Source organism: Sus scrofa, chromosome 13 (genome assembly GCF_054392235.1).
Source record: "Sus scrofa isolate SSC_HxYL_T2T_F1_AM1 chromosome 13, Sscrofa_HxYL_maternal_Yorkshire_Landrace_v2.0, whole genome shotgun sequence".
Classification (NCBI taxonomy): Eukaryota; Metazoa; Chordata; class Mammalia; order Artiodactyla; family Suidae; genus Sus; species Sus scrofa.
The window spans coordinates 165,654,575-165,680,247 of record NC_139395.1 but is presented as its reverse complement, the minus strand read 5'-3'; the positions used below and the strand labels follow the sequence as shown (position 1 = coordinate 165,680,247).

Sequence of the window (25,673 nt, the reverse complement as noted above, 5' to 3'; positions counted from 1 at the left end):
ATAATAGATATTATACATCTATCTAGAGCTCTTACTCAGCTACTACTACCATAGCCACTGTAAGGTTAGCTATTTTCTGCACACCTCTCTAATTTTATTATCATTCGCAGTCAAGTCCTTTTCTTCCAGATGTTCCCCTCCCATCTTAACATCCTAACTCTTCAGGCCCAATTAAAAACAAAAACCCCACAACAAATACTACTCCCCTGTACCACAATGCCAACAGAAACAAATGAGGAAACCAGAAATACGTCACAAGAAAGGATGGGGTTGTCGAAGCACGACTATCTTGGACATCCTGGAGCGCTTGTGTTCAATCCCTGTGAAACTATGTAAATAACTGTGTAGTGAGAATATTATAGTTATCTAAGACAATCAAACAATTTTTAAACTTTCTTCCAATGGCCAGTTTAAGAAAAACATTAACTTTCTAAAGGTTAAAAATATTAAAACAGAAGCATTTATATAGGAATATTTTCAGAAACATTTATATAGGAATCAACTTCAATATCTGAAGAGTTTAAACTCACCTGAAGGATTTTGTAGAAGCTTACTTCCATACCAGGAACCAAGTGTTTAAGTTTGTTCATCAAATTAAGGGTTTTCAAAATTACATCAGCAGCAAGTTTGCTTTAAAAATAAGTTATATTTAACTTAGATAACTGAAAAATTGCTTAGAGATTTTTGTCCATAAATCTAAAGAAAACAAAAACCCAACATCTTTGTTCTTAAGCCTCAAGAAGATAAAGTACTGTTTCTTTTGAGAAGTAAAAATATCAGAGACCAACATCCTTAAAACCCAAGATCCAAAGAGAACTGGCACTAATAGTGTAAGTTCAGAGAATGTTTCTTTTTTGAATCTCAAATGCCAATACACTTCAACTTTCTGCTTAAAATTATTAGCGGCTTTGGCAACATGACCCACTTAGCTTTGTTACTAAAATATCAAAATAGAGGGGAACTTTAGGCAATATAGAATGTCTAATATTTCTGAAGCTGTTTTTCTCAGGCTTGTAACTGAATAGGAGAACAGAAAAGTAAAAAGAAATAATTTTTTCTTCTTGAGGAGTAAAATTATTGACAATTACATTTATGGAAACCAGAATAAATCACAGTGTTTAGCATTTAGTAGGTCCTCAACAAAAATTTGTTAGACGAACTTAATTCATAGGGAGTAAAAGAGGCTCATTACTATTAGCGAAAATCTACATTTAACCATAAGCTTTGACATACTAAAGAACAAGAGTTTGTCTTTGTCATTAAGAAACCTTCAGCAGCGACTGGTTTTTTTTTTTTTTTAAATAAAAATGATCCCTCTGTTTTTTCATGCTTTTTCAATTCAAAATATAAAATTAAATGAATATAAACATAATTACTGAGGTAATGTCAAAAAAGGAACTCTAGAAAAAATGTTTGAGTATACAAGATTCTTAGATAATCACAATAAATTAAAACAAGATGAACAAACCTAAACAATGAAAAACAAACCACAGATATTAAGCTCTCTGTTCAGAAGTATGTAATCTATGAATTAAACGAATTTTTAAAAAGTTCAGTATAAAAACATTGTTAATTTTCTGCTACACCTTGAGGCAATAGGACAGACCTGAGGATGATTCTCCAAAATGAATGAGTATCACTATATCTTAATTTTTATTAAGTTTGACCTCACCATTTTGCCATTTGGAATTTACATACTCACCACAACTCAGAATCTGCTACCTTTGTTCCAAACCCCAGATCAATCTTGCCATATGTAAACTGTTGTTCTATCAGAGTGGTACATTTGATAGTAGTCAGAATTTTTGCAATATGCATTTTTAGAGTATCATCTCCACACAGAGGTAAATTTTGTTAAGGAACACAAAAAATTCTCAAAAAGCTCCTTCTATTTGTATAGCACTTGACAGTATTTAGGATAATTTCATACAAACTATCTTGTCATTGCAATCTGGTGTAATTATTGTTACACTGGCTCAATGACAGATTAGGAAACTAGAGCTCACAGCATTTAAGTAACTGATAAGTGGCAAGAGGTAAGACTGACACCAGAAGTTTTGGACTCAAAGGCAAAATAGAGAAAGGATTTGTTTTTCTACTGGATGTTAGTTTTTTCTTTTCTCTCTCTCTCTCTCTCTTTTTTTTTGGCCACCTCACAGTATACAGAGTTCCCAGGCCAGGGATCAGATCTGAGCCACAGCTTCGGCAACACCAGATTCCCTAACCCACTGTGCTGGGCTAGGGACTGAACCTTCAACCCAGAGCTGCTAAGAGGCTGCAGATTCCTGCCACAGCAGGAACTTGTGAATGTTAGTTTTTTTGTTAGCAGGTATCAAGATGGTTCCATTAATATTTGTTGAAATAAGATATTTTCTCATTTGTTTTTTCTCAATTTCTCTTCCTATATTGTAAGTTATTTTAAATATCTAGCATTAAAAAAAGGTCAAGTTTGGTACCATTCAATGAGAGAAGGCCCAAATATTTCATAGATATCTCTAAGGTCAAGTTAAGTAATCCTGTGTCTCTATAGCAGTGGTTTTCCACTCTGGCTGCATGTTAGAATCACCTGGATAATTTAAGCAATCAATCACAAACACTCCTCCACCCAGTGTTACACATTACTTCAATTAAATTAGAATCTTGGAAGTAAGGTTCAGGTGTAAATATTTTTTAAATATTCTCCAGATGATCCTAAGACATAGCCAGGACTGAGAATCACTGTCATTAAGAAAGATGAAAATTAAGGAGCAGCAACTGAGAGAGGAGATTAAAGAGATGGAGTTTGCTCTAAGGCAGGACAAAGCTGAGCAAATTCTTATTGCTCTGAGATACAAGGTACCTATGAAGTGTGATGTCATCTTCATTGAAACATTTATAGAGATATTAATTTTTAAAACACAAAAACTAAGCTAAAATAATAACTATCAGTATTTCTTTCTTCCCCGATACACTCCATCAAAGAATGGCACAAGTTACCCAGGGGTAGCAATTAACATCAAAAGAGTAACAGTACACGTATTTTAGATTTTGTCTCCTAATCTCAAATTATGATAAATATGTACCAATAAAGTTTAAAAAGCATTTCTGAAAATGTTCTTTAGGTTGAAAGTTTTACACAGAAAAACAAGGAGGAAAAAAGCCTAGATAAGTTTTTAGGAGACTTGATAGAGAATAGTTTAAACTTCAGTTCAATAATTCTGAATAGAGTCACACATTAGTAACAAAATTATACAGACAAAATGCAGTAAATACAATGCTAGAAAAAAATAAGCAGTTATTTAATTTCCATGTTTAAAACTGAAGGATATTTAACAAAACTTCAATGGCCTTGACCATCCTTTCACATTTTTTTCTTATTAAAGACTCATCTAGATTCTGTTCTGTGAATTGAAGCTGATCGAGGATTGTAGGCAGCAGAAGGGTCACAAAACGGTCGGCTGAGGAACAGTTAGCAGTATCTATGATATCCTGCAGAGTTAATCACCACCAGTGATTAAAAATAAAAAGAGATGGAATACAGAAGGCATAGTCACCCTTAAGCTGCAACACTTTTTAAATTTCTTACACAAGTGACCCTTGAATGATGTGAGGGTTGGGGCACTGACCTTCCATCCAATTGAAAAATCTGAGTATAGTAGGCCCTGGCTCTCTGTGTCTATAACTGTGCATCCACGAAATCAACCAACTGTGTGGATTGTGACGTACTGTAGTATTTACTATTGAAAAAATTCCACGTATAAGTGGACTCAAGCTATTCAAACCCATGCTGTTGGAGGGTCAACTGTAATTACTTCAAAAGTTCATTGACCTGTGTCTCCTATTTAAAATCAACTCCTTTATCTAGTCTAAAGGGCTATAATGGTTTTTTTTTTCTCAAATGGAACAGTGAGGTTTTGGGTTAATTAAATGCAACTAAGACTTTTTAAAATGGACTATATCTGTGATTTAAAAATTATTCTCAATTAAAAGTATATATTGAAAACAAATATCCTAAATTTGCTAGATGTAATTATAGTAATTAAAAAACAGACACTGGTCTTAATTCTTTACAACCACAATTCCTATCAAGAATCTCAAAGGGCTTTTTAGACGCAGAGAGCCAGGGCCTACTATACTCAGATTTTCAATTGGATGGAAGACAGTAGATAGTAGCTACTGAGATGGAGAGACAGAATGTGCTACTGTAGGAAGTACAAACACCAAGAAACCATATAAATCTTAGTTAATACCCTTACTAACTATACTAAAAGGAGTATACATAAACTATTTAGTGAAAGAAAATAAAATAAACAAAAAGAACATTTGCTAATATTTGTGACTTTGCAAAAAAAAAAAGAAAAAAAAAGAAAGAAATTCAGTAGCTTAATGGTAGGGAGTCTAATAATTCAGAAATTTTCCTAAACTATATGAATAATTGGAAGTATATTATGAACATACTGGAAAACAAACTGTTCACTGAGAATCATAAAAGTGCAAAAGTCAATTTTGTTAATTACTCCAGTACCTCAAATATTTCCTTGAACAACTCCAGTGCTAAAATAGAACAGTCTTCTGATCCATCCAAAGGTTGACTTGACCAACGAAGTAGAACTACAGTAGGTTCTAAGCACTTAGAACGACTTCCCAAAATGGTGTTGCCAGATGGAGACTGTTCAAATATCATCTGTGTGAGCACATGGCGCAGCTGAGTCACTGAACAGAAGGCAAGAAGTAATTCTAAAACCTGTGCAATATAAAGTCTTTATTAAATGTCGATTTCATCAGACTTTAATGTACAAAGCAACCAAAAAATAAAGTTGGAAATGGTATACATTTTTAAATAAAATACTCTAAAATAAATATTTAAAGTTGCCTCTAATTTTTGAGTATTATTTTTCAAAATGTGTTTTTCCAGAAGGTTACAAAGAAATTTGTTAATGACAAATGTGAAAGCCAAAGAAAGGGCAACTTCAACTAATGTTATATACCTTCCATAATACTTAATTCTTTTCAGCACAAACTTGATTTAAAAATATTAAAAAAATTAGTAATTAAGAATGCTTGCTATCATGCTGATTTAAAAACTGTTATAAAGCATACTTTAGGATAATATTTAAAAATGGCATCTCAAAGCTTCAAAAACTTAAGGATGGTTTTTATATTATGTTTGCACAATGTTGGCATTATGTCCTTTAGACTGCGTCCCTACTCTACCCCATCTCTTCTTTACTTCATAACTGAGCCTTACTCCATTACATAGCATCAAGTTCTTCATTAACTACTAAGTTAAAATCTACCTTATTTCATACACTACCAACTTACCACTTAAAAACAGCTACTGGTATCTCTCTAGGCTACTCATTTTCTACCTTTCTTCATCTGTTTCTTATAAATGACATACAACTGGGATTTGTGTTTTAATCAACCTGAGAGTATCTGATTTCAACAGAATTCAGCCCATTAGCATTTACTATATAGCAGATGACAAACTCTTTGACTTACTCTCTTTAAAACATAACTTATAGTACTTGTTTTTGAATAGATAACACATTCCCTTGGTTCCAAAGTCAAAGGTACTAGCCTGACCTCTAGTTACAATCTCTGGAGGCAGCAAACCTATTTCTTATTTATCTTACCAGAGGTATATTCTGCATATACAAGCCAACACTTTTTAATTCACACTTTCTCTTTGAAGTATAAAATACAGGGAAGTATCATATCCATCGCTACTGCAAAGCTAGATGATTTTCCCAAAGTGAATATACCTGTATACTTAGTTTAGCATTATATTAGTAAGATGCACTTATTTTTTCACAGGAAGCTGCACTTCACACATTCTCACTGCTGTGTAGTATTCCAATGTATAAATACACCACAGTTTATTCACCTCTTCCACTGTTTTGTTTTTAAACCTGCTTCATTACTGATGGCATTTAGGTTGTTTAAAATTCTTGGCTATCAGTAACAGTACTGCTATGCTTTGATGAACATGTAATCAACTCTTTGGGACAAATATTTAAGAGTAGAAGTGCTGGGTCACAGTTTATGCATGTCTATGTTAGTAGATAATACCAGTTTTCACAAGTGGTTGTACGTTTTCAGCCTATGAGTACCGCAACACTCTTACATTTTTTACATTCTCATCTATATTAATATTACCCATATTTTTAAGAATCTGTTGGGTATGTATTGGTATTGCATTACTATTTAAATTTGCGTTTCTCTGATGATTAATAAAGTTGAGAAACCATTTCATATTTATTGATCAAGTTTTTTGTCTTTTGCTTAGGTTATCTGTTGGGTTGTTTTTTTTTTCCGATTTATATGCACACATTATGTATTTATTTTTATTGTCTTTTTAGGGCCACACCCTCAGCATATGGAAGTTCCCAGGCTAGGGGTGGAATCAGAGCTGCGTCTGTGACATACACCACAGCTCACAGCAACGCCCGATCATTAATACAATAAGCAAGGCTAGGGATCCAACCTGGGTAGTCATGGATACTAGCTGGGTTCGTTAACCACTGAGCCACAGTGGGAAGTCCTGTATGTACACGTTTTTAAATGATATGTTTTAGATAAGAGTCTTTTGTTTAATATATGTATAAATCTTTTACCACTCTGTGAGTTATCTCTTCACTCTCTTACTAGTGGTCTTCTCATAAGCAGAAGCTTGAAATTTTAATGGAGCCCAACTTACCAATTTTTTTCCCTAAATAATTGCTTTTTTTTTTGTTTAAGAAAATGTTTATCTCAAGGCTGTGAAGATATTCTGCTAGGTGTTTCTTCTAAACGTTCATGATTTCCACATTTGGAGGTACAATCTTTATGGAACTGATATTCACATTTGTTAAGAGGTGGGGTCAAAATTCAGCTTTTTCCCATATGGATATTCAATTGATCCATGTCACTTATTTCAATGACTGTATTTTTAAGACTGTACTATTGTCAATCAGGAGACTTATATTCTGTGGGTTTGTTTTGGACTGTGCTCTGCTGCATTGGCTAGCTGTCTATCCTATGACAATATAACACTATTTTATTTACTGGAGCTTATATATTAAGTTTTGATGTCTGGTATTATAAATCCTTCAACTTTGTTCATTTTTTTCAGGATAATCATGGTTATTTTTGGACCCTTGCTTATCCATGTGAAGTTTATAATCAGCTTCCCCGTTTCCACATATACCAAAAACAAAACAAAAACAAAAAAACTAAAGGCTAATATAATTTTGATTGACCTCAATGTGATAAACTCTTCCAATCTATGAACTTGGTATATATATCTTTATTGTTTTAAGTTTTCTCTCTCAATGTTTTATAATGTCAGAGTAGAGACCTTGTAAATGTTTTATTGGATTTATCCCCTGAGCATTTACATTTTTAAAAAATCAGTAAGTGGTACCAGTTAAAAATTTCATGTTGTATTTGTTTAACATTTTCTATATGTCCTTTGTTGAGCTTATAGACATGCTCTGTCATAGGGTATACATGTGTTCAACAGGCACTGTGAAACAGTTTTCCAAAGGGATTATGCCAGTTTAAGAAGATTCGAGGAAGGTTCCAAAATACTGGTAACATTCTGTCTCTTGCTCTAGATACTGGTTATACGGCTGTGTTCAGTTTGTAAAGGTTCAGAGACCTTTGCACTTAGATTTTTCTACACATTATAGTTTTTTAAAACTTTAAAAGAAAGTCACGGAGTCCCCATCATGGCTCAGCAGAAACGAATCCGACGAGGAACCTTGAGGTTGTGGGTTCGATCCCTGGCCTCGCTCAGTGGGTTAAGGATCAAGTATTGCCATGAGCTGTGGTGTAGGTTGCAGATGCGGCTTGGATCTGGCATTGCTGTGGCTGTGGTGTAGGCCGGCAGCTATAACTCCAATTAGACCCCTAGCCTGGGAACCTCCATATGCCACGGGTGCAGCCCCGAAAAGAAAAAATAAATAAATAAATAAATAAATAAAATAAATCAAATCAAATACTTTGTTAAGGGGAAAAATGAGATAATGAAACAAACAATGTCAAATTCTAAAAAAAAAAAAGTCATGTTTTTACATACCTTTGAAGAAGAATCAGCATCCTTTCCATTAAGAAGACCTAATACTTGATTAAGACACGAAGAAAAGTGCTCATACCTAGGTTTAAAACAAAATGAAACTGATACATTAAAAAGGATTTACGTTTAAGATAAATTATACCATTTATATATAAAACTGGTTTTGAAATAGATTAATCAGCATATGTGTACCTTGGAGAATGACACAGCCTCATTTACCTAAGACAAAGAAGGAAATATACACACATACCCTTGTTACGCTTTTATATTTCAAGTCAGAAGAGCAAAAAGAATGGGAATAAAGCACATCAAAACATTTCAATTTTAGTCTATTGTGAATCAGTAAAGTTCCACTTTACAAAATCTAAAAAAGCAGTTTTATTTACTAACAGATAAATCTTGGTTTATAAAAAATTACTAAAATCTGTCTCAGAGCCATACCTGGTAAGATAATCAGCAATTTTAGGATTCTTAAGAAGATCCATCAGTAGATCAACTGAATACTTTCTAGTTAGCGTGCCATCACCATTTATGAGAATATTAAATATTAGTTGAAAAGTCTGATGAATGTTTCGAGCATGAAACAGCTTAAAAACAAATCAGGTAAAGTATATTATACAAAAAAATTTAAGTTGACATCAACCTAAAACTCAACAAAGAGCCTCAATGACTTTTAAAGTATTAGAGCATATAAACTTCAGGATTATTTTCATAAATTACAAAAAATCATATTTACCTTTTCCCCAACCTCTTCATTTAATGTCAAACTGGATAATATTGAAAGTGCAAACACAACCACAGTTAAACTACTATGGGCCAAGAAGCTTATAAGAGTTCGATAAAAAGATTTCACATTATTCTGAGAAAGAAAAAAATTAAAAGAAAAATTAGAATAAAAAATTATGAGTGTTACAGTTTGTTTTAGAAAGTATATCTCACACAGAGTAGGTAAACTTAATAAACATTACTACCAACTTAAGAGAAAATTCAAGAAATGAGTGAGATGGTACTTTCATATATTGCTCATAGTAGTATATAGTACATAAAGTATAAATACATAGTATAATAGTAGTACAATATTAGTGGAGAACAGTTAGTCATGGGTTTATGAGCAAATGTTTACCTTTCTCAAACAGTTCGATGGCTCAAAATAACCTCTACCCACAAAATAAGACCAGGTCAGAGAAATCCAGCACATGGACAATGAGATATTAATTTGAAACTAAACAAGTGGTACTGAATATTGCCCAGCAAGGGAACTGTTCACAAAGCATTTTAAAGAACCAGTGAACTTTCTAGATTTAACATATTTCTCACAGTGGTTCAGTTAACCTCATTTGGGTGCCTTTACTTATAAGTACTGGTAGTAATGCTAGGCACTTATGACTCTTTCTGGGAGAGCTGCAATTGATTTTGTGGAAATATGAGACTGAGAAAAACGAGACTGCCAGTGCTATCTCCCTTCTATAATTTAGTATTTCTTATATTATTCAATATGACAAATAATGGGATGCTACAAAGGAGAAAAACTTTTAGTATTCCGTAATTGCATTAACTCAATTAAACATATATGAAGGCTGGAATACTTCAAGTTATTTATATGTCAATCTGGTTCTTTGTTAACTTTGGTTAGCTGGATAACACATGACAATTCCTGTTAAACTTTTTAAAAAGGAAAAAGGTGAATAAAAATTGTTTAAGCATAGAACCAACCACAAACAAGAAAGAAACATTTTACAAACTTCTTACCAAAGTCTTTATGTGCGTTTGAACAGAAAGATTGTGGCGACAAAGATTTGCCAATAATCCTAGACAAGGCATTGTCAACTCATCTTCAGAAGACTGACTGTCATTTTAAGGAAAATAATAAAAGATAAAAACATTAAATTCCTTCTAAATTACTCAAAATTATATAGGAATTTACACATTTAAATTCCTTCTTTTTTATATGCGAAAAGAAACATCTGATTAACAAGTGAAGACTCAAGATTTGAATAGTATTGATCATTTATTTCACATTTTGAAACTAGATGATCCCACTTAATTGCAGTGTTGAAATACAGAAATAACTGTCAGAGTAACCATGTGCTATCTCATCAGTATATTCTTTTGGAAAGAAGATTAAGTCTCAGTCAGTTTAAAAAGTTGGAAATAATTATTTAAGAAAAACTGAACTATTATACAGGTTTAGTTAGAAAAATAAACCAGTTGATTATTTGCTTACATCTTTGGCTGCATACTCACATATGATCAATCAGGAATGTAATTAATTCATCTATATTTGCACCAGAATGGAAAATTTTGACATTATATGTTAGCCTCTGCAGAAGCTGAAGGCACTGAGAATAAGAAAATAGCAATGAATATAAACATATAAAAACATTTGTGTGCTCACAAGAATGAACTTCTGTGGATATTCCAAGCAAGTGACCATTTTAGGAGGAAGAGTTTAAAGCAAGAACTTTTCCTGGAAGTTCCCTTTGTGGCTCAGTGGTTAATGAACCCAACTAGGATCCATGAGGAAGCGGTTTTGATCCGTGGCCTCACTCAGTGGGCTAAGGATCCGGCATTGCTATGGCTGTGGTGCAGGCTGGCAGCTGTAGCTCTGATTTTACACCTAGCCTGGGTACTTCCAAATGCCATGGGTGTGACCCTAAAACAGGTCACAAAACCCCACAGCGAAAAGTAGATGCCACCTCAGACCTGTTGGAATGGCAATTCTCAAAAAGACAACTTCTCCAGTTCTTAAAAAGATTCTAGCTACTTCTTTTTTAAAAAATGCATACAAGTAATAAGACTTGAGAGTTTCATCTCCTGATTCACACATTTCTATTCACTCTATCTCTAATTTTTTTTTTTTTAAAGGACACACCCACGGCATATAGAAGTTTCCAGGCTAGGGGTCTAATCAGAGCTGCAGCTGCTGGCCTACACCACAGCCACAATGACGTGGGATCTGACCTGTGTCTGCAGCCCACACCACAGCCCATGGCAACGCTGGATCTTCAACCCACTGAGCAAAGCCAGGGATGGAACCCACATCTACATGTATCCTGGTTGGGTTCATTAACTGCTGAGCCATGAAGAGAACTCCTCATTCTATCTCAAACAGAGCATCTTGTCATCAACATGGCTTATTTAATCATGTTAAACTGATACACAAATTAAACAGACATTCCATCAATTTTTATATATTTTTTATATTTTACCATCTTTAAAATTGCCCGTGAGTTTAATTTCCAATGTTTTTCTTTCTTACAACTGATGGCATTTTAGGTTCAAAGAAACATTATGGGTAAAAGAGTTTTGAGTCTATGCAAAAGAATACCAAATTTCTAGCTTCAATTTTTTTATAATGTTTCCCCAACAGATTGAGACTAGATGTCAACTCAAATTACAATTTTAATATGAAGAGCTTAAACCTTAAAATGCTGACATCTGTGTTTATAAGTCTGTCAAGACAGTTATAATGTAGATTGGTTTTTCTTCAGTAGTAGTGCTAGATGTAGATAAAGTTCCCTTCTTTAGAAACTCTTAAATAGTAGTATATATGTAACCAGCCAGCTTTTAAATTTATGAATGGTGAGAACTATGCCTAATAATGCAGCTATTATTACAGCATATGGCACACTAAAAGTCAGGACTATATAATAGTATCAGTTTTGATCTGAAAATCAGGAAGAGAGAACAAGTATTAAGTGGAAAGTACCATGTAGGTGGGTATACCTGCAAAAATACTGAATCACTGTGGCAAGTACTGCTCCGACAAACCACTCCTGCCAGCACACTATTCAGGTTGTATGTATTCTGAAGACAGTCTCTGGTTTCATTGTCTACAGCTGTAAGTTAAAGTAAAATGATACGAAATAAATCATTTTTATATATGGTCTTCATGGATGAAAGTTAAGTAATTTAAAATTTATTTCATATTAAATTTACCATTATATAAAAATACTAAATATGATACGGCTATTTCATTTGCAAATACCTTCCAAATTAGAAGTTTAATCATAATGGTTACTATACTGGACAACAAAGATAAAGAACATTTTCACCACTTACTGGACATGCTGCTCTGTGTTCCTACTTCTGGATTACTGGAGCTTTTTAAAATAAGTACGTGTTAATTTTATAATTAACACACACAGAAATATCTTCCCTCTACCCCAAACACAATTCAAGAAAAAAGGTAATCACTGAATGAAAACTTAAAAACTAATGATTAGGTAGAGATAAACAGAAATAGTGACACTTGCACTTTTAGCCTTAGCTCTAAGTTCAGTGTAGTCTAACAAGAAAGAATGATGTTTTGATCACCAGCTATGACTTTCCAGAGTGCTGTAGTTCATACTGGCATCATGTGCACCTTTTTTTAAAATTCAAAAGTAGGCCCTCATTCCCCAAGGTACATTTCATTTCTATAGACCACTAAACCTTTGATATGCTTTAGAGTCTTTGCTCCAATAATTTTAAGAAAGGATGTATATAATACCCCCTCTTCAAGAGATCCACGATAAAAAAATATTTCTGAAAGGTCTTGTAACAAAGAAATTCTATGAAAAAGAAACAAAATACATTACCTAGTTGAGACAGTAAACTGACGATACTTAAGATCAGAGGCACACTTATGTTTGGGTCTTCAAGTAGTTCTACAAGGCAACTCAAGCACTCACTTGGTAGTATCTGATTTGATGTAAATAATCGGGTGAGTTTCTGTCCGGAAATTACCTAGAAAACCATCATTAAAATGTGTTAAGAATTGGCAATTTTCATTTCTTCTCCAAATGAAAACCCAGTTCTTCCAGAGTGCTACTGCCACACTTCCCTGATTTAGAAAACTCATGTGTGCTGTTTCCTCTGCATGAAAGAGTACCTATTCCTTCACTCACTATTGTAGTCATTCCAGTCTGTTTTGTTTCCTCCAGAAAGCTTTCTTTAATCCTCTTTTACCAACTAGGTTAGGTTTGCCCACTATACTATCATCTATTATATTATATTTTTATTTCATAAGTGAGCAAGCTTTTGCCAACCTAGCAATATTTATCCTCCCCACTACACTAATCACTTCATGAAGGCATAGACTACAAATAGACACTCTATTACCAGTATATTTATTGAATAAATGAATTCCATATATTCATCCTACCTTCTCTGAGGGAGGCAAATAGAAAGTGGAAAGCAGGTAAATCCGAAGGCTTAGCTATAGGATTAACTATATGATTACTCCTTCTGTTCTCTACCAGGTAGGACCTGAGCCCAGAAGTCAGAGATTACAAAGAAGGAAGTTAAAAAAATTTAACTAGCCAGGTCAGGCATTGAAAAATTTTATCATTTGTTATTCCGTTTTCACTCCTTTTTATAACCCTATAAGCATAACCCCTCTATCTGTACCACTTCCTGAAAAGGTTATGCTGGGATTGAAGGCTGGGAATAGCTGTCAGACAACTATTTATTTTCAAAACACGTTGAGTATTAGTCACTATTAAGCACACCTTTTTGATAAAGATAAAAAAGTTACTTTAGAATTAAATTAAATCCGTCTTAGACACTTTTATTTTTGAAAGACTTTTTAAAAGACTGTAACTGGACTGTTTTTAGCATCCCTTTATTTTTCCTTTCTGTATCCCTCTTTTATTCCCTCACCCAGATGTCAGTTTTGCTTCTAATGCTTTACTGATAAGAGATCTTTAGAATGCTTGTTCCCACAAAGTACATGTTTTAACGTTAAAGTAAAAGTCTATCAGACTGAAAAAACAGGCCCAAAGATGACATTAGATACCGATAGTAAATATTTTGGGGTAAGGAAACTTCTGAACTTGTATTTTTTTGCCTGCTTACACAGCTAGCCCTCTAAAAGATTAAGACATCTTCTGCTTTAAATACAATTCTCCTTAGGTCTGGACCTGTATTTCAACAATGTAAGCATTCTAAGATACAGTATTTATTCATTACAAGATAAAATAAAAAAAATTACACATTGTCCCCTTTATTCATAGGCATTGAACATTTGCAAATAGGGATTATTTCAGTAATAACTAATACTTTGGCACTTACTCTCATCTAGTCATTGTTCTAGGTACATTATGCATCTTAATTCCTTTCATCTTCAAAATAAACCATTGTTTTAGAGATGAGTCAACTGAGGCATGCAGAACTGCGGTATAACTGGGACTCACTATTCCTGAATCCATGCTTATAATCATTACATAAGATTAGTGCTAAGAAACTAAGTATGAAACCAGCTCAGCTCTGCCTATCATAAAAAAATTTTCAAAGTTCAGGCTCTGCAAAAAGAAAAAAATATAGAAGTGCAGCAGTATAGCAGGGTGAATAATCGTTCACATGATAACCATCTTTGTATTCTCAGATACTGCTCTCATGAGGTCTGCACAAAGATATTCACTGTGAATACTGTTGAACAAAATAGTTAAAATTTTAAAATCTGAGAACACCAAGGAGTGTGTGGATAAGTGACACTAAATTTCATATATTTCTGGTGGGAGAGTACATAAGTAAAACTTGTAGAAAGCTGTTTGATAGTTTCAACTAAAACTTACTCTAAGACCTAACAAATTCTACTATGAGGTATCTAAGAGAAATGAATATATACATCCATAAAAAGTATAAAAATGTTTATAATAGATTTACTCATAATTCCACTTGGAACTGCAAACAAGCCAAATGTTCGTCAACAGGAGAATATATATAAACTGTGGTACATTTGTACAATGGAATTCTAAACAGCAATAAAAAAGAATGAAGTACAGACACCAGGACAACATGAGTAAATTTCATAGATTTCATAAGTCATAGCTACTTGCATGTACACAAGTTTAAAAAAACTCACAATATCAAGCTCCTCATTTAAGATTAATGAACTTTAGGCAATGTATGCATGTTATCTCTAAATTAAATGGTAGAAGAGTTTTTAGTAAACCTCTTGAAAATTTTGAGAACACAGTACCAAGAAGCCAATCTCTAAGTCTCAAATTTGAGGTCTCTTTCAATTCATGATAACACTCTTCCTTCAGATTCACAACATACTTGCTTATTCTCAAAGAGAGCTAACTTTTCAGATTAGAATCTAAAAACAATTCCTAATTCTAAAACCATCAGCTCTGCTTATTTTTGAGGCTTCTGAGGTCCACTAGCACACTGTCCTATCCTAACTGAAAAGCAAAGTCTTAGGATTTAACAGCTAACCCCTTCATTGTTAAGACTGTAGGGATTTGTGGAGATAAGACATGAAAAAAGAAAACGAATGTTCTTAGGAGATAGGCACCTGAAGTGAAAAGGAATACCAGTGAAGCTCCACAAAACAGTGCATCCAATTATCACAAGGCTGATGTTGCTGTGCCATTTACAATCGCCTTCCTCCAGAGTATCTTCCTAAATCTTTGGTTATTTAGCCTTTTATCACAGCGTTAATTTTAAAATATGTTCTATTTGTTCAATTCTATGTTAACATAATTCTGTTAGAGAATTAAAGTAAGCTTTGATTGAGCTTAATTATTGTCTTTTATGAAACTGAGGTCAATATTAGTTGGAATTCCATGAATGCATAGCAGGAGTTTAACAGCCTAAAAAACAAACAGGATCACAAAAAACTGTGAGTATAACTTTTAACACAAAATAAGTACACTCTAGAAGCAAATCACTGGGAAATATAGGAAAAAGTGACAATTCAGCATTTTAGGACTGAAAAACTGTGAGCAACAGATTTTAGCAATTACTAGTGAGGGAGATTGCTTCTTAGTCCAGAGAAAGCTGAAATAATAATTTTCAAACTCGAGTTCAACATAAGTTCAAATAAAAGCAGTAAGCACGCAACAGGTTCAGACTGTAAACTGCCCAAGTGACAAGGCATACATTTTTAATCATTACTCCCCACCACCTCCACCTCTGAGAATAGAGATACATTCTGAGAAGCCTCTGTTACAATGGAAAAACCAAAATAAGAGGCAAAGAAAAAGATAACACCTCCAAATACAGCTTAAACCCCAACCTTGGGTCTCACCCTCCCTCTTCCTAGGGCTTTCCGTAGTTACTCTTTCCTTCCTGCAATCAGCTGAAAGGGGAACTTTGGGACAGGGTAGATAGATAACCGTGGGAATTCAAAGCTAATAATCACTTGCCTTCTTTACCAACACAAAAAAAATAGTGGAGGGAGCAAGTAGCTGTCCTTTGTTTTCTAGGTTAGGCCGCTATATAGCAGCCACAAAGTGAACTAAGGCTAGAGGAATCCCATCTGGTCCTCCATCCCGGAGCCCCTCACCTCCAAGTGCCGCAAAAGCTGGGTGGCGTTCGCCTCGGACTTAACGGCTTTATACTGACTGATAGTCAGGAGCAAAGACTTGAAGCAGGCGGTGGAGTCCATCGGGACCCTCCACAGTCCCGCTCGGGGATTACCACCACCCTGCCAGCTCCGGCTTCACCGCGCTTTTTTTTTGACTTTCGGCCCCACCCACTCGGTCACAGAAGCTTCCGGTTCCGGTCGAGCTCCGGAAGTCCCTAGACAACCTGAGGACTGCAATCAAGGAAGAGAAGGGAGGGAGGGGCCCGGTGGTGGAGGGAGGAAGGAGAGTTGGGGTCGGGGCATTTTATGAGTAGGTGAGGCGAGCTGGGGGCTGTCCTTTCAGACCCTTGTTCTGAAAAGCCGCGAGGCTTTAGTTCGCAATTCCGCGAAGGCAGGACTTCTCGCGAGAAATGAAATTGCGGCTCCACCTGTGAAGGGGCGGTTGGGCGGGCGCAGGGGCTTCCTATTTATCTGTGAGCTCTTTTTTCGTTTGTTTCCTTGGCCTTCGCGCTGGCTGGCCTGTTTTTTCTTTGTGCATCATCCTCTACCTGAGAAATGGTCGCTTCCCCCTAGTCTAGACACGGTGAGGAGCTCTGAGGAGGAGAATCTTGGGCTCTAGATTTTGAGGCGGCCTGGGAGGGTGCTTTTTTTTTTTTAAATCGCTCCGAAGTCCACCCTTCTATTAAGGATTGTTTTTCAGGGTAAACCTATGGTCTTTCGGATTTTGTGGCAAGCTAGTCAGGCCCTTATGATAGTCGTTGTCAAACTTATTCGAGAAGGCTACTCCAGGTGACTCCTGGGCCAGGTATTGCTCCGGAGGGTGTTCTCATTAGCGTCAGTTTTTGTAAGTGAAAGTGTCTTTTTATCTAGCATGATTGATTGTTTTATAAATCTCGGTGTCTGTGAAAATGGCACTGTTTGCGGGTTTTCATCAGAGCTAATAGTATGCATGTGTGTATGATGAAATGAGTCAGGCTGGTTCTGGAGCATTTTGCTTAATGTTGAATAAAGCCTTAAAAACTAATTTGGAGGAAATTGTAAGGATAGGGTACATGTTCTTTTAATTAAACCCTTTGTCAGAAATCATGTTTTGTCAATTAAAGTCTATTTTACGTCACTACATTTTTAAAGACAGGAATTACTTTTATAGTGGACAATTTAAAAATTAAATCTGAAACCTTAAAATAATAATTGAGACATATATATAAATCATTGGGTGATTAATGTATTTATGCATTCATTCATTCTGTAAACAAGTACTGATTTATAAAGTAGGCTAGATCTTCCAGTCAGGGAGAGAACTGTCTAGTAAAGGAAATATACTAGATAGCTAAGAACATCTAGAATTCACCACAAAAATTAAAAGGACCATGCAGTTATGGTGAGGAATAGAGCCAGGCTGTCTGCTTACAAATTATAGCTCTGCCTTTTACTGTGTGACCGTAGGCAAATTCTCATTGCTTCAGTTTCTTCATAAAGTTAAGTCTAACAGTAATACCTGTTTCATGGAATTGTTCATTCAGTAAATAATTAGAGGCACGGGTTTAGGCACTAGATTCAGTGAATAAAAGTCCTACTGTCATAAAAAAAAATTTCTTCCATTACATTCTGAAAGGGGAAAGAAAAGCAATAAATAATAAACACAATAAGAAAAGAGAGATAGAGAAAAAAATAAAGAACCCATAGAATGGTTCTTTTAAACCGTTCTAAAGTAATGGTTTAAAAGAAAGGGAAATGGGAGAATGCAGAAAGCAGTTTGAGGAAATACTTCAAGAAGCTGAAGAAGAGAGTCATGCTTTCTAAGGGGAAAAATTTCCAGGTAGAATAGAAAGGGCAAAGGCCTTGAAATGGGAGTCTAGCAGTGTGTATAAGGGAGAGCAAGGACACCGCTATGGCTGGAGTAGAAGGGATGAGAGTAGTAGAGATGAAGTCATGTCAGGCTATTATAAAATGAGTTAACCAACTAAGAATTTAGAACAGTTGTCTGACATAATGTTCTCAGCAAGTGGTAGTTACATCTTAACTTGTTGGCAAATACGGTGATAGCAGTTTGGCAGTGTCAGACTTTTCACTGGTAATGACAAGTGTGTCATGATTATCCATCCACATTTTAAGCTAAGAGAAAGGGGTCAAAGCTGGCTTGCTGCCAAATGCCATCTTTCTTTAATATCTTGCATTTTAACTTGAGCAGTCACAAATTTTGCATCTCTTCTGTATTTATTTTGATGTAAAATAATTTCTTTCTCAAAAAATCTACAAGAAAAATTGATGCAAATTTAGTAGGATGTACCACTGTGGTAGCTATGAGAAGATCTGAAGTTTTCAGTAAGAGATATTTATGTATCCTAATATCGGAAACGGAGTCCTATATTAAGACCCAGAAGGGGAAAAGGAAGAGCAAATGAAGCTGGGTCCAGAATTTAGCTTGGACTCCATCCTGAATTCAGTGGTGATGTCCTATTCTAAACTGGGACCTGACTTACTTAGGTTTGTGTTTTAGATTGATTACTCTGGTAGCTGGACAGGCTATGATTTTGAGGAGGATAAGCCCAGAAATAGTGAGAATTATTTAATTTGCTGGAGTTTTTCCACAGGATAATTGAAGTGGAGATAACAAAAAAGTGACAAATTTAAAAAATATGTATGAAGTGAAATAGGCAGGACTTAGTGAATGATTTCAAGTGTGAAGAGTGAGGAGAGGGATGAAACAAGAATGGATCCCAAGTTTCTAGTTTGAGTGGTAGGGAAGATAGAGAAACTGCTTGAATTAAATGGGAAGGACCAGTATTTTAAAACTTAGAATAATTTGTGCTATTGACAAGATATTCTTTAAAATGTTTAGGCAATTGCCCTTTATACATATTTTATTTAAAGATTTGCTAAAATTTCTGCTAAAAATTATCAAAGGTTTATATTTATATATCTTATTTTTCCATTTAAAATGAGAATTCAATGGAGTACATTGCTTTTATTCTTGGGATAATAACGACTGACATATATTGAGCATTTACCATGTGCCAAGCACTGTTCTAAGAACTTAACTATTTAATATTATGTCGTTTTAGATTTATGATCTTTACAGATGGAAAAAACTAATAGGTGAAATAATTTGCCTCAGGTCACACAAGTAGTAATAGTAGCCAACCTTATATTTGCTATGCTGCAAATATTTTATTCAGGATTTTATATTTATGTTTGTGAGAATTTAAAAATTTTTTTTCTTTATTCTCTCTTTTGGAATTTGGGTTGTATGCTACTTTTGAAAAATGAAAGTTTTTCATCCTCTTTACTATGCTCTAGGATAATAAGGATCACCTAAAGGTGATTTTTGAAGGAATCATTTGATCCTTGTAGATTGTGTACAACTGGCCTAAAAAATCAAACTAGATAGCTTATTTCATGGTAGATCTTTAGACATATTTGAATTTTTAATATGGTTATGGATCTGATAATTTTCTTGAGTTAGCTTTGACAATAAATTTTTTTTCACGTATTCTCTAAATTTGAAAGTTAATTGATGTAAAGTTGTGTCAGTATTCCAATAACTCTCTTAATCTCCTCTTTGTAATTTTAAATTACCATTTTCATTCTAATATCTGTTTTCTTAGTTTGACTTTCCAAGGATTTGTGTTATTTTATTCAGCTTTTCAAGAACCAACTTTAGTTATATTCTTGGGTTTTGTTTTTTTTTTTCTTCTTCAGAATCACTAATTTAATTTTTAACAATTCCGTCCATATACGTATATTTTTCCTTCATTTGTTCTTTTTATAGTTTTTTAAAAAGTTGAAGGCTTAATATATTTCCGTTATGTATTTTTTATTAAAGATTATTCATGCCAGAAAGATAAAAAAAACAAAAACAACCAACAGTAAGAAAGTGAGCATCTGCATTTTACTAAAATGTTTTAAGTATTTTAGACAGGTAAATATTTTTTAAATGCTATTCATTTGTGAAATATTTAATGAATGCTAGTTTTTTTCAAAGAGCTTAGATTTTGTTGGGGAAATATGCAAACCAGAATATGTGCTTTTCAAGAGCAATAGAATGGTATAAGAGCATATGATGTTTTTAGGGCAAAATATTAATTTTCAGATTCCTTAGGGATTAAGAGGAAATCCCTCTTCTTTGTAAATTTTTATTGCTGTCTATACATTTGATGGAGCTGTTTTTCCATATTTACAGTTCAGGAAACACATTTAAGGGATTTAAACAAAACTTGCTTACAAGCTAACAACCCAAGGATTGTGTAGCTCCTTTATTTCTTGTGGAAGAACTTAAGCACATATCTTCAATGCCGAGTAGTAAATTTTTGACATTTTCAGTGTCATAGGGTTTAAGTCATATTAAATGAATCATAATGAAGTAATGAACTATATTTTTGATAGAGCAGAGTTTATAGAATACTAAATATTTAAATATGGGAATTATTTCAGAGATGTGACACAGTGCTAGTTAATTCATTTACACACCATATATTTACTGAATGCTTGAGTGACAGGTACATTTCTAGGTTTTGGGGATACAGCAGTGAATCAAATAGACAAAGAATTTCTACCCAAGTAGAGCTTTTATTTTAAAGGGACATATAGAAAAAAATATACAAGTAAAATATATGAATGTGAGTAGTACGTGCTATGTAGCAAAAGAAAGGAAATTTGGATAGTAAATATCAGAGTCAAGATGGAGTATTGATCAGTATTTGCTGCATAGCAAATCACCTCAAAACTCAGTGGTTAAAACCATGAACATTTATTTCATGGAGGCTTTGCTTCAGCTGTTTGTGGGGAAGGGGAGATCTCTAGAGCTCAGTTGCAGTTATGGAGAGGTGTCTGCTAGACATCTGGGAGATGTTGAGTGGGCTGTTGAATATATTATTTGTAGTTAAGGGAGAGATCAAGTGTGAAGATAAAAATTTAAAGCCTCCAGACTAAATAATATAGGGTGAGTAGGATAGAAAAGACTGAGTCCCAAAGTACATAAGTATTTAGAAGTTGGAGAGATGTGGAGGCACCAACAAAGAACACTGAAAAGTAGTTGCCAGAGGAGAGAGGACCTATCTTGATCTGTGGTTGTCTCTAGGGATCCATATTACTTAGAGCATCTGGGCTGCTTTTGACTTCTGAAGGAGGGCTGTAGGTCAACAAAGAAGGAAGTCTTAATCTATGTACAAGTTTACTCTTTACTTTTGCCTTCAGAGGCCTTGAGGGATGCAGAAAGATCGGTGACTTCATTCTTTAAATCAATATTGAGTGCTTAAAGTATGTCAGCTAGTATGGTAGGCACTGGGAATATGGCAAAGGGATTTAACAAAAGAAAAAAATTTCCTGACTCTGGGACTTCCATGCTAGTAGGGGCATGAAACCAAGTTAAAAGTAAGAGATTATTCAGTAGGCCTTAATAGCAGGTGAACAAAAATTCCTTTGGCCCAGGTTCCAGAGATTCAAACAGAGAAATCAGTGACAGAAAATTGGCAGAGGTCTAGGTATGAGGTCACTTTAATACTATGTCCCCACTATGATTAAAACAATTCAAATATATACTAATACTAAATTGATTTTACCCTTTACATAGAACCAGAAAACAAAGCCTGTACAATTAATGTCAGCTCTCATTTTTCAGAAATGTTAACCATCACAAAGCCAGAAAACCTTAGTAAACCAAAATTATTCTCCATTTACAACTATTCTTCCCATTTCATTTCTTAACTATCAAGTGTTATGATTCTGAAAATCTCTAAATGATTTGCCAAACCATAAAAATAACTTTCTCACTTTGCAAACAACTCTTGAAACATTTTTTTTTCACCTGTATATTTCAGACTTCAACTCTCAGTTAAGAACAGTGGGTTTGGATAATTTGGATAAATGTTTTATCCTCCATTTTCACATCTAATTTCATATCCCAAAATGAAGTTTGCCTTTAAAAAAACTCACAAAAATCCAAGTACTATCTTTTTTTTTCAGTGTTTAATATTTTTTTCAACATTAAAAAAAATCACTTTTGATTCTGAGTTGCTTTCAACATCACAAGTACAGACACATTTGTATAATCACCACCAAAATCAGGATACAGAACAGTTACAGCAACTCCCCAAACTTCCTTGTGGTACCCCTTTAGAATTGCCCTTTTGCCCACTCAGAAGTTTTGCCAACCACTGATCTATTTGTTCTCTGTCCTTTCTTTTGTCTTTTCAAGAATGTCATGTAGTAGAATCATAAAGCATTTAAACTTCTGAGTTAGTGTAATACTTTTGTGATTCACCCACTTTGTTCCAGGTGTCAATAGTTCATTCCTTTTTACTGCTGAGCAGTAGTACATTGTGTGGGTGAAGTATAATTTGCTTGTCCATTCATCTTTCAGGAGCATTTGCTTTATTTTTAGTTTTGATGATTATAAATAGATCTGCTTTAATATTTGTGTACTAGTTTTCGTGAGAACATAAGCTTTCTTTCTTTTCTGTATGGTAAATACCTAGGAATAGGATTGCTGTGTCATAAAAATGAGTGTGTTCAATTTTATAGGAAACTGCTAAACTGTTTTCCAGAGGTGCTGTACCAGTCTGCATTCTCACCATCAATGTAGGAGGGTTCTAATTCACCAGTTTCCTTCTTCATTCTCGATCATCCAAGTTTTTTTTTTTTTAATTAATTCTCTTCTGTTTGAAGTACTGCCTTTAGCAGTACTTCTACTACCAATCCTCTAACAATTAATTTCATCAGTTTTCCTACATTAAAAAATATCACCTTTGTTCTGTAAGGATGTTTTCATTGAGTAGATATAGAATTTTGGGATGATTGCTTCTTTGAACACTAATATTCTGTTCCACATCCTTCTGACCTCTATTATTTTCAGTAAGAAATCTGTAGCCATTAGAAGTTTTTCTTTTATAGTTTGCTGTTTTCTCTGATTGCTTTTAAGATTTTTTTATTTATGTCTTCAGGTTTTTTTTTGTTTGTTTTAGCAGTTTGATTATTACATATTTGTAGATTTCTTTGGGCTTTTTAGGGGAGTTCACTGAGTTTGTTTTGTGGGTTTATAATTTTTTTTTTTTTTTTACCACATTTTGGAAGTTCCTGGCCATTATTTCTTCATTGCTTTTCCCCTCTTCTTCTGGTACTCTGGTGACAGCAATATTAGAACATTTGATTTTGTCCCACAAGTCTGTGAGGGTTTGTTCATTTATTTCTCATTTTTTCCTCTTTTGTCCAGATTCTATAATTTTTATTGACACCTCTCTGTCATCTTCATACTGCTATCAGTCTCATTCACTGAGGTTTTTTTCCATTTATTTTTTGTTTTTCTGATAAAATTTCCATTTTTTCTTTTTTTCCTTTTTCAGCTGCACCCACAGCATGTGGAAATTTCTGGGCCAGGGATCAAATCTGAGCTGCAGCTGCAACCTATGCTACATCTGCAGCAACACTGGATCCTTAACCCACTGTGCTGGGGATAAAACTGGCACCGCAATAGAGGCAAGCTGGATTATAACCCACTGCACCATGTCAGAAACTCCTATTTTTTTTCTTTTGTCTACATTCACTAACATGTTCCATTATTCTTTTGGTTGCCAAAGTGTTTATTCCTATTCATTGAAGCATTTTTATAGTAGTTGAATTAAAGTTTTTGTCAGATAATTTGAACATCTATGTTATCTTGTTTTTAATTTTTTTTTTTTTTTTGCCTTTTAGGGTCACACCCACGGCATATGGAGGTTCCTAGGCTAGGGGTCGAACTGGAGCTGCAGCTGCCGGCCTATACTACAGCCACAGCAACACCAGATCCAAGCCTCATCTGCGACCTACCACCACAGCTCATGGCAACACCAGATCCTTAATCCATTGAGCGAGGCCAGGGATCAAACCCGCAATCTCATGGTTCCTAGTTGGATTTGTTTCCGCTGCACCATTATGGGACCTCCTAAAATTTTTTTATTATAGTTGACTTACACTGTTCTGTCAATTTCTGCTGTACAACAAATTGACCCAGTCATACATCTATATACACTCTCTTATATTAACTTTCATCATGTTCCATCACAAGTGATTAGATAGAGCTCCCTGTGCTTTGCAGCAGGACCTCATTGTCTATCCATTCTAAATGTAACAGTTTGCATGTATTAACCCTGAACTCCCAGTCCACCCCACTCTCTTCCCCTCCCCCTTGACAGCCACAAATTTTTTGTCTGTGTTTGTGAGTCTATGTCTGTTCTATAGATAGATTCATCTGTGCCATATTTTAGATTCCACATATAAGTGATATTATATGATATCTGTCTTTTTCTTTCTGACTTCATTGAGTATGAGAATCTTATGTTGCTGCAAATGGCATGATCATGTTCTTTTTTATGGCTGAGTAGTATTCCATTGTGTATATGTACCACATCTTCTTAATCCATTTATCTGTCAGTGGACATTTAGGTTGTTTCCATGTCTTGGCTATTGTGAATAGTGCTGCAGTGAACATACGGATGCATTGATCTTTTCGAATGAAAGTTTTGTATAGATATATGCCCAGGAGTGGGATTGCTGGATCATATGGTAGTTCAATATTTAGTTTTCTAAGGAAACTCCATACTGTTTTTCAGAGTGATTGTACCATTTTACATACGTACCAACAGTGCAGGATGTTTCCCCTTTCTGGACACCCTCTTCAGCATTTGTGATTTGTAGTCTTAGTAATGACAGCCATTCTGACCAGTGTGAGGTGGTACCTCATTTTAGTTTGATTCACATTTCTCTAATCATTAGTGATGTTGAACATTTTTTTCATATGCCTGTTGCCCATCTGTATGTCTTCTTTAGAGAAATGCTATTCAGGTATTTTGCCAATTTTTCAGTTGGGTTGTTGGTGTTTTTGCTGTTGAGTTGTATGAGTTGTTTGTATATTTTTGAGATTAAGCCCTTGGTGGCATTGATTGAAACTATTTTCTCCCATTCTGTAGGTTGTCTTTTTGTTTTGCTGTTGTTGTTTTTTTTTTATGGTTTCCTTTGCTGTGCAAAAGCCTGTAAATTTAATTAGGTCCCATTGATTTATTTTTGTTTGTATTGCTATTGCCTTGGGAGACTAACCTAGGAAAACATTTGCATAGTTGATGTCAGAGAATGTTTTGCCTATATTCTCTTTTAGGAGTTTTAAGGTGTCTTGTCTTATGTTTAAGTCTTTAAGCCATTTTGAGTTTATTTTTGTGCATGGTGTGAGGGTATGTTCCAGCTCCATTGATTTACATGCATCTGTCCAGTTTTCCCAGCACCAATAGATGAAGAGACTGTCCTTTTCGCATTTTATATTCTTGCCTCCTTTGTTGAAGATTAATTGACTGTGACTGTCTGGGTTTATTT

General features: G+C 34.5%; 2 protein-coding genes across 31 annotated transcripts in view; one reads left to right on the top strand and one right to left on the bottom strand.

Annotated features, from left to right (window-relative positions):
• CIP2A (cellular inhibitor of PP2A) overlaps positions 1-16,487 on the bottom strand; it is a 43,838-nt gene extending 27,351 nt beyond the window's left edge. For 2 of the 5 annotated variants that reach the window (XR_014824890.1, XM_021070432.2), the window contains exons 1-12: positions 16,314-16,487; positions 12,619-12,766; positions 11,765-11,877; positions 10,283-10,377; positions 9,788-9,884; positions 8,775-8,897; positions 8,480-8,625; positions 8,042-8,117; positions 4,505-4,723; positions 3,309-3,468; positions 1,703-1,844; positions 531-630 (exon numbers count right to left, since the gene is read on the bottom strand). Coding sequence is in view for 3 of the 5 variants with exons in the window: in XM_021070432.2 (XP_020926091.2) it covers positions 531-630; positions 1,703-1,844; positions 3,309-3,468; positions 4,505-4,723; positions 8,042-8,117; positions 8,480-8,625; positions 8,775-8,897; positions 9,788-9,884; positions 10,283-10,377; positions 11,765-11,877; positions 12,619-12,766; positions 16,314-16,415 (1,521 nt within the window). In the remaining 2 variants the exon portion in view is untranslated. Of the gene's footprint in view, positions 1-16; positions 631-1,702; positions 1,845-3,308; positions 3,469-4,504; positions 4,724-8,041; positions 8,118-8,479; positions 8,626-8,774; positions 8,898-9,787; positions 9,885-10,282; positions 10,378-11,764; positions 11,878-12,618; positions 12,767-16,313 lie in introns of those variants that run through there. The other 3 variants (XR_014824891.1, XM_021070433.2, XM_084991464.1) reach the window with 3 other exon arrangements.
• A 252-nt stretch (positions 16,488-16,739) lies between these two features.
• Positions 16,740-25,673, top strand: part of DZIP3 (DAZ interacting zinc finger protein 3) — a 137,549-nt gene continuing 128,615 nt past the window's right edge. For 15 of the 26 annotated variants that reach the window (XR_014824881.1, XM_084991421.1, XM_084991422.1 and 12 more), the window contains exon 1: positions 16,740-17,178. Coding sequence is in view for 1 of the 26 variants with exons in the window: in XM_084991408.1 (XP_084847534.1) it covers positions 17,705-17,715 (11 nt within the window). In the remaining 25 variants the exon portion in view is untranslated. Of the gene's footprint in view, positions 17,716-25,673 lie in introns of all 26 variants that reach the window. The other 11 variants (XR_014824883.1, XR_014824882.1, XM_021070431.2 and 8 more) reach the window with 4 other exon arrangements.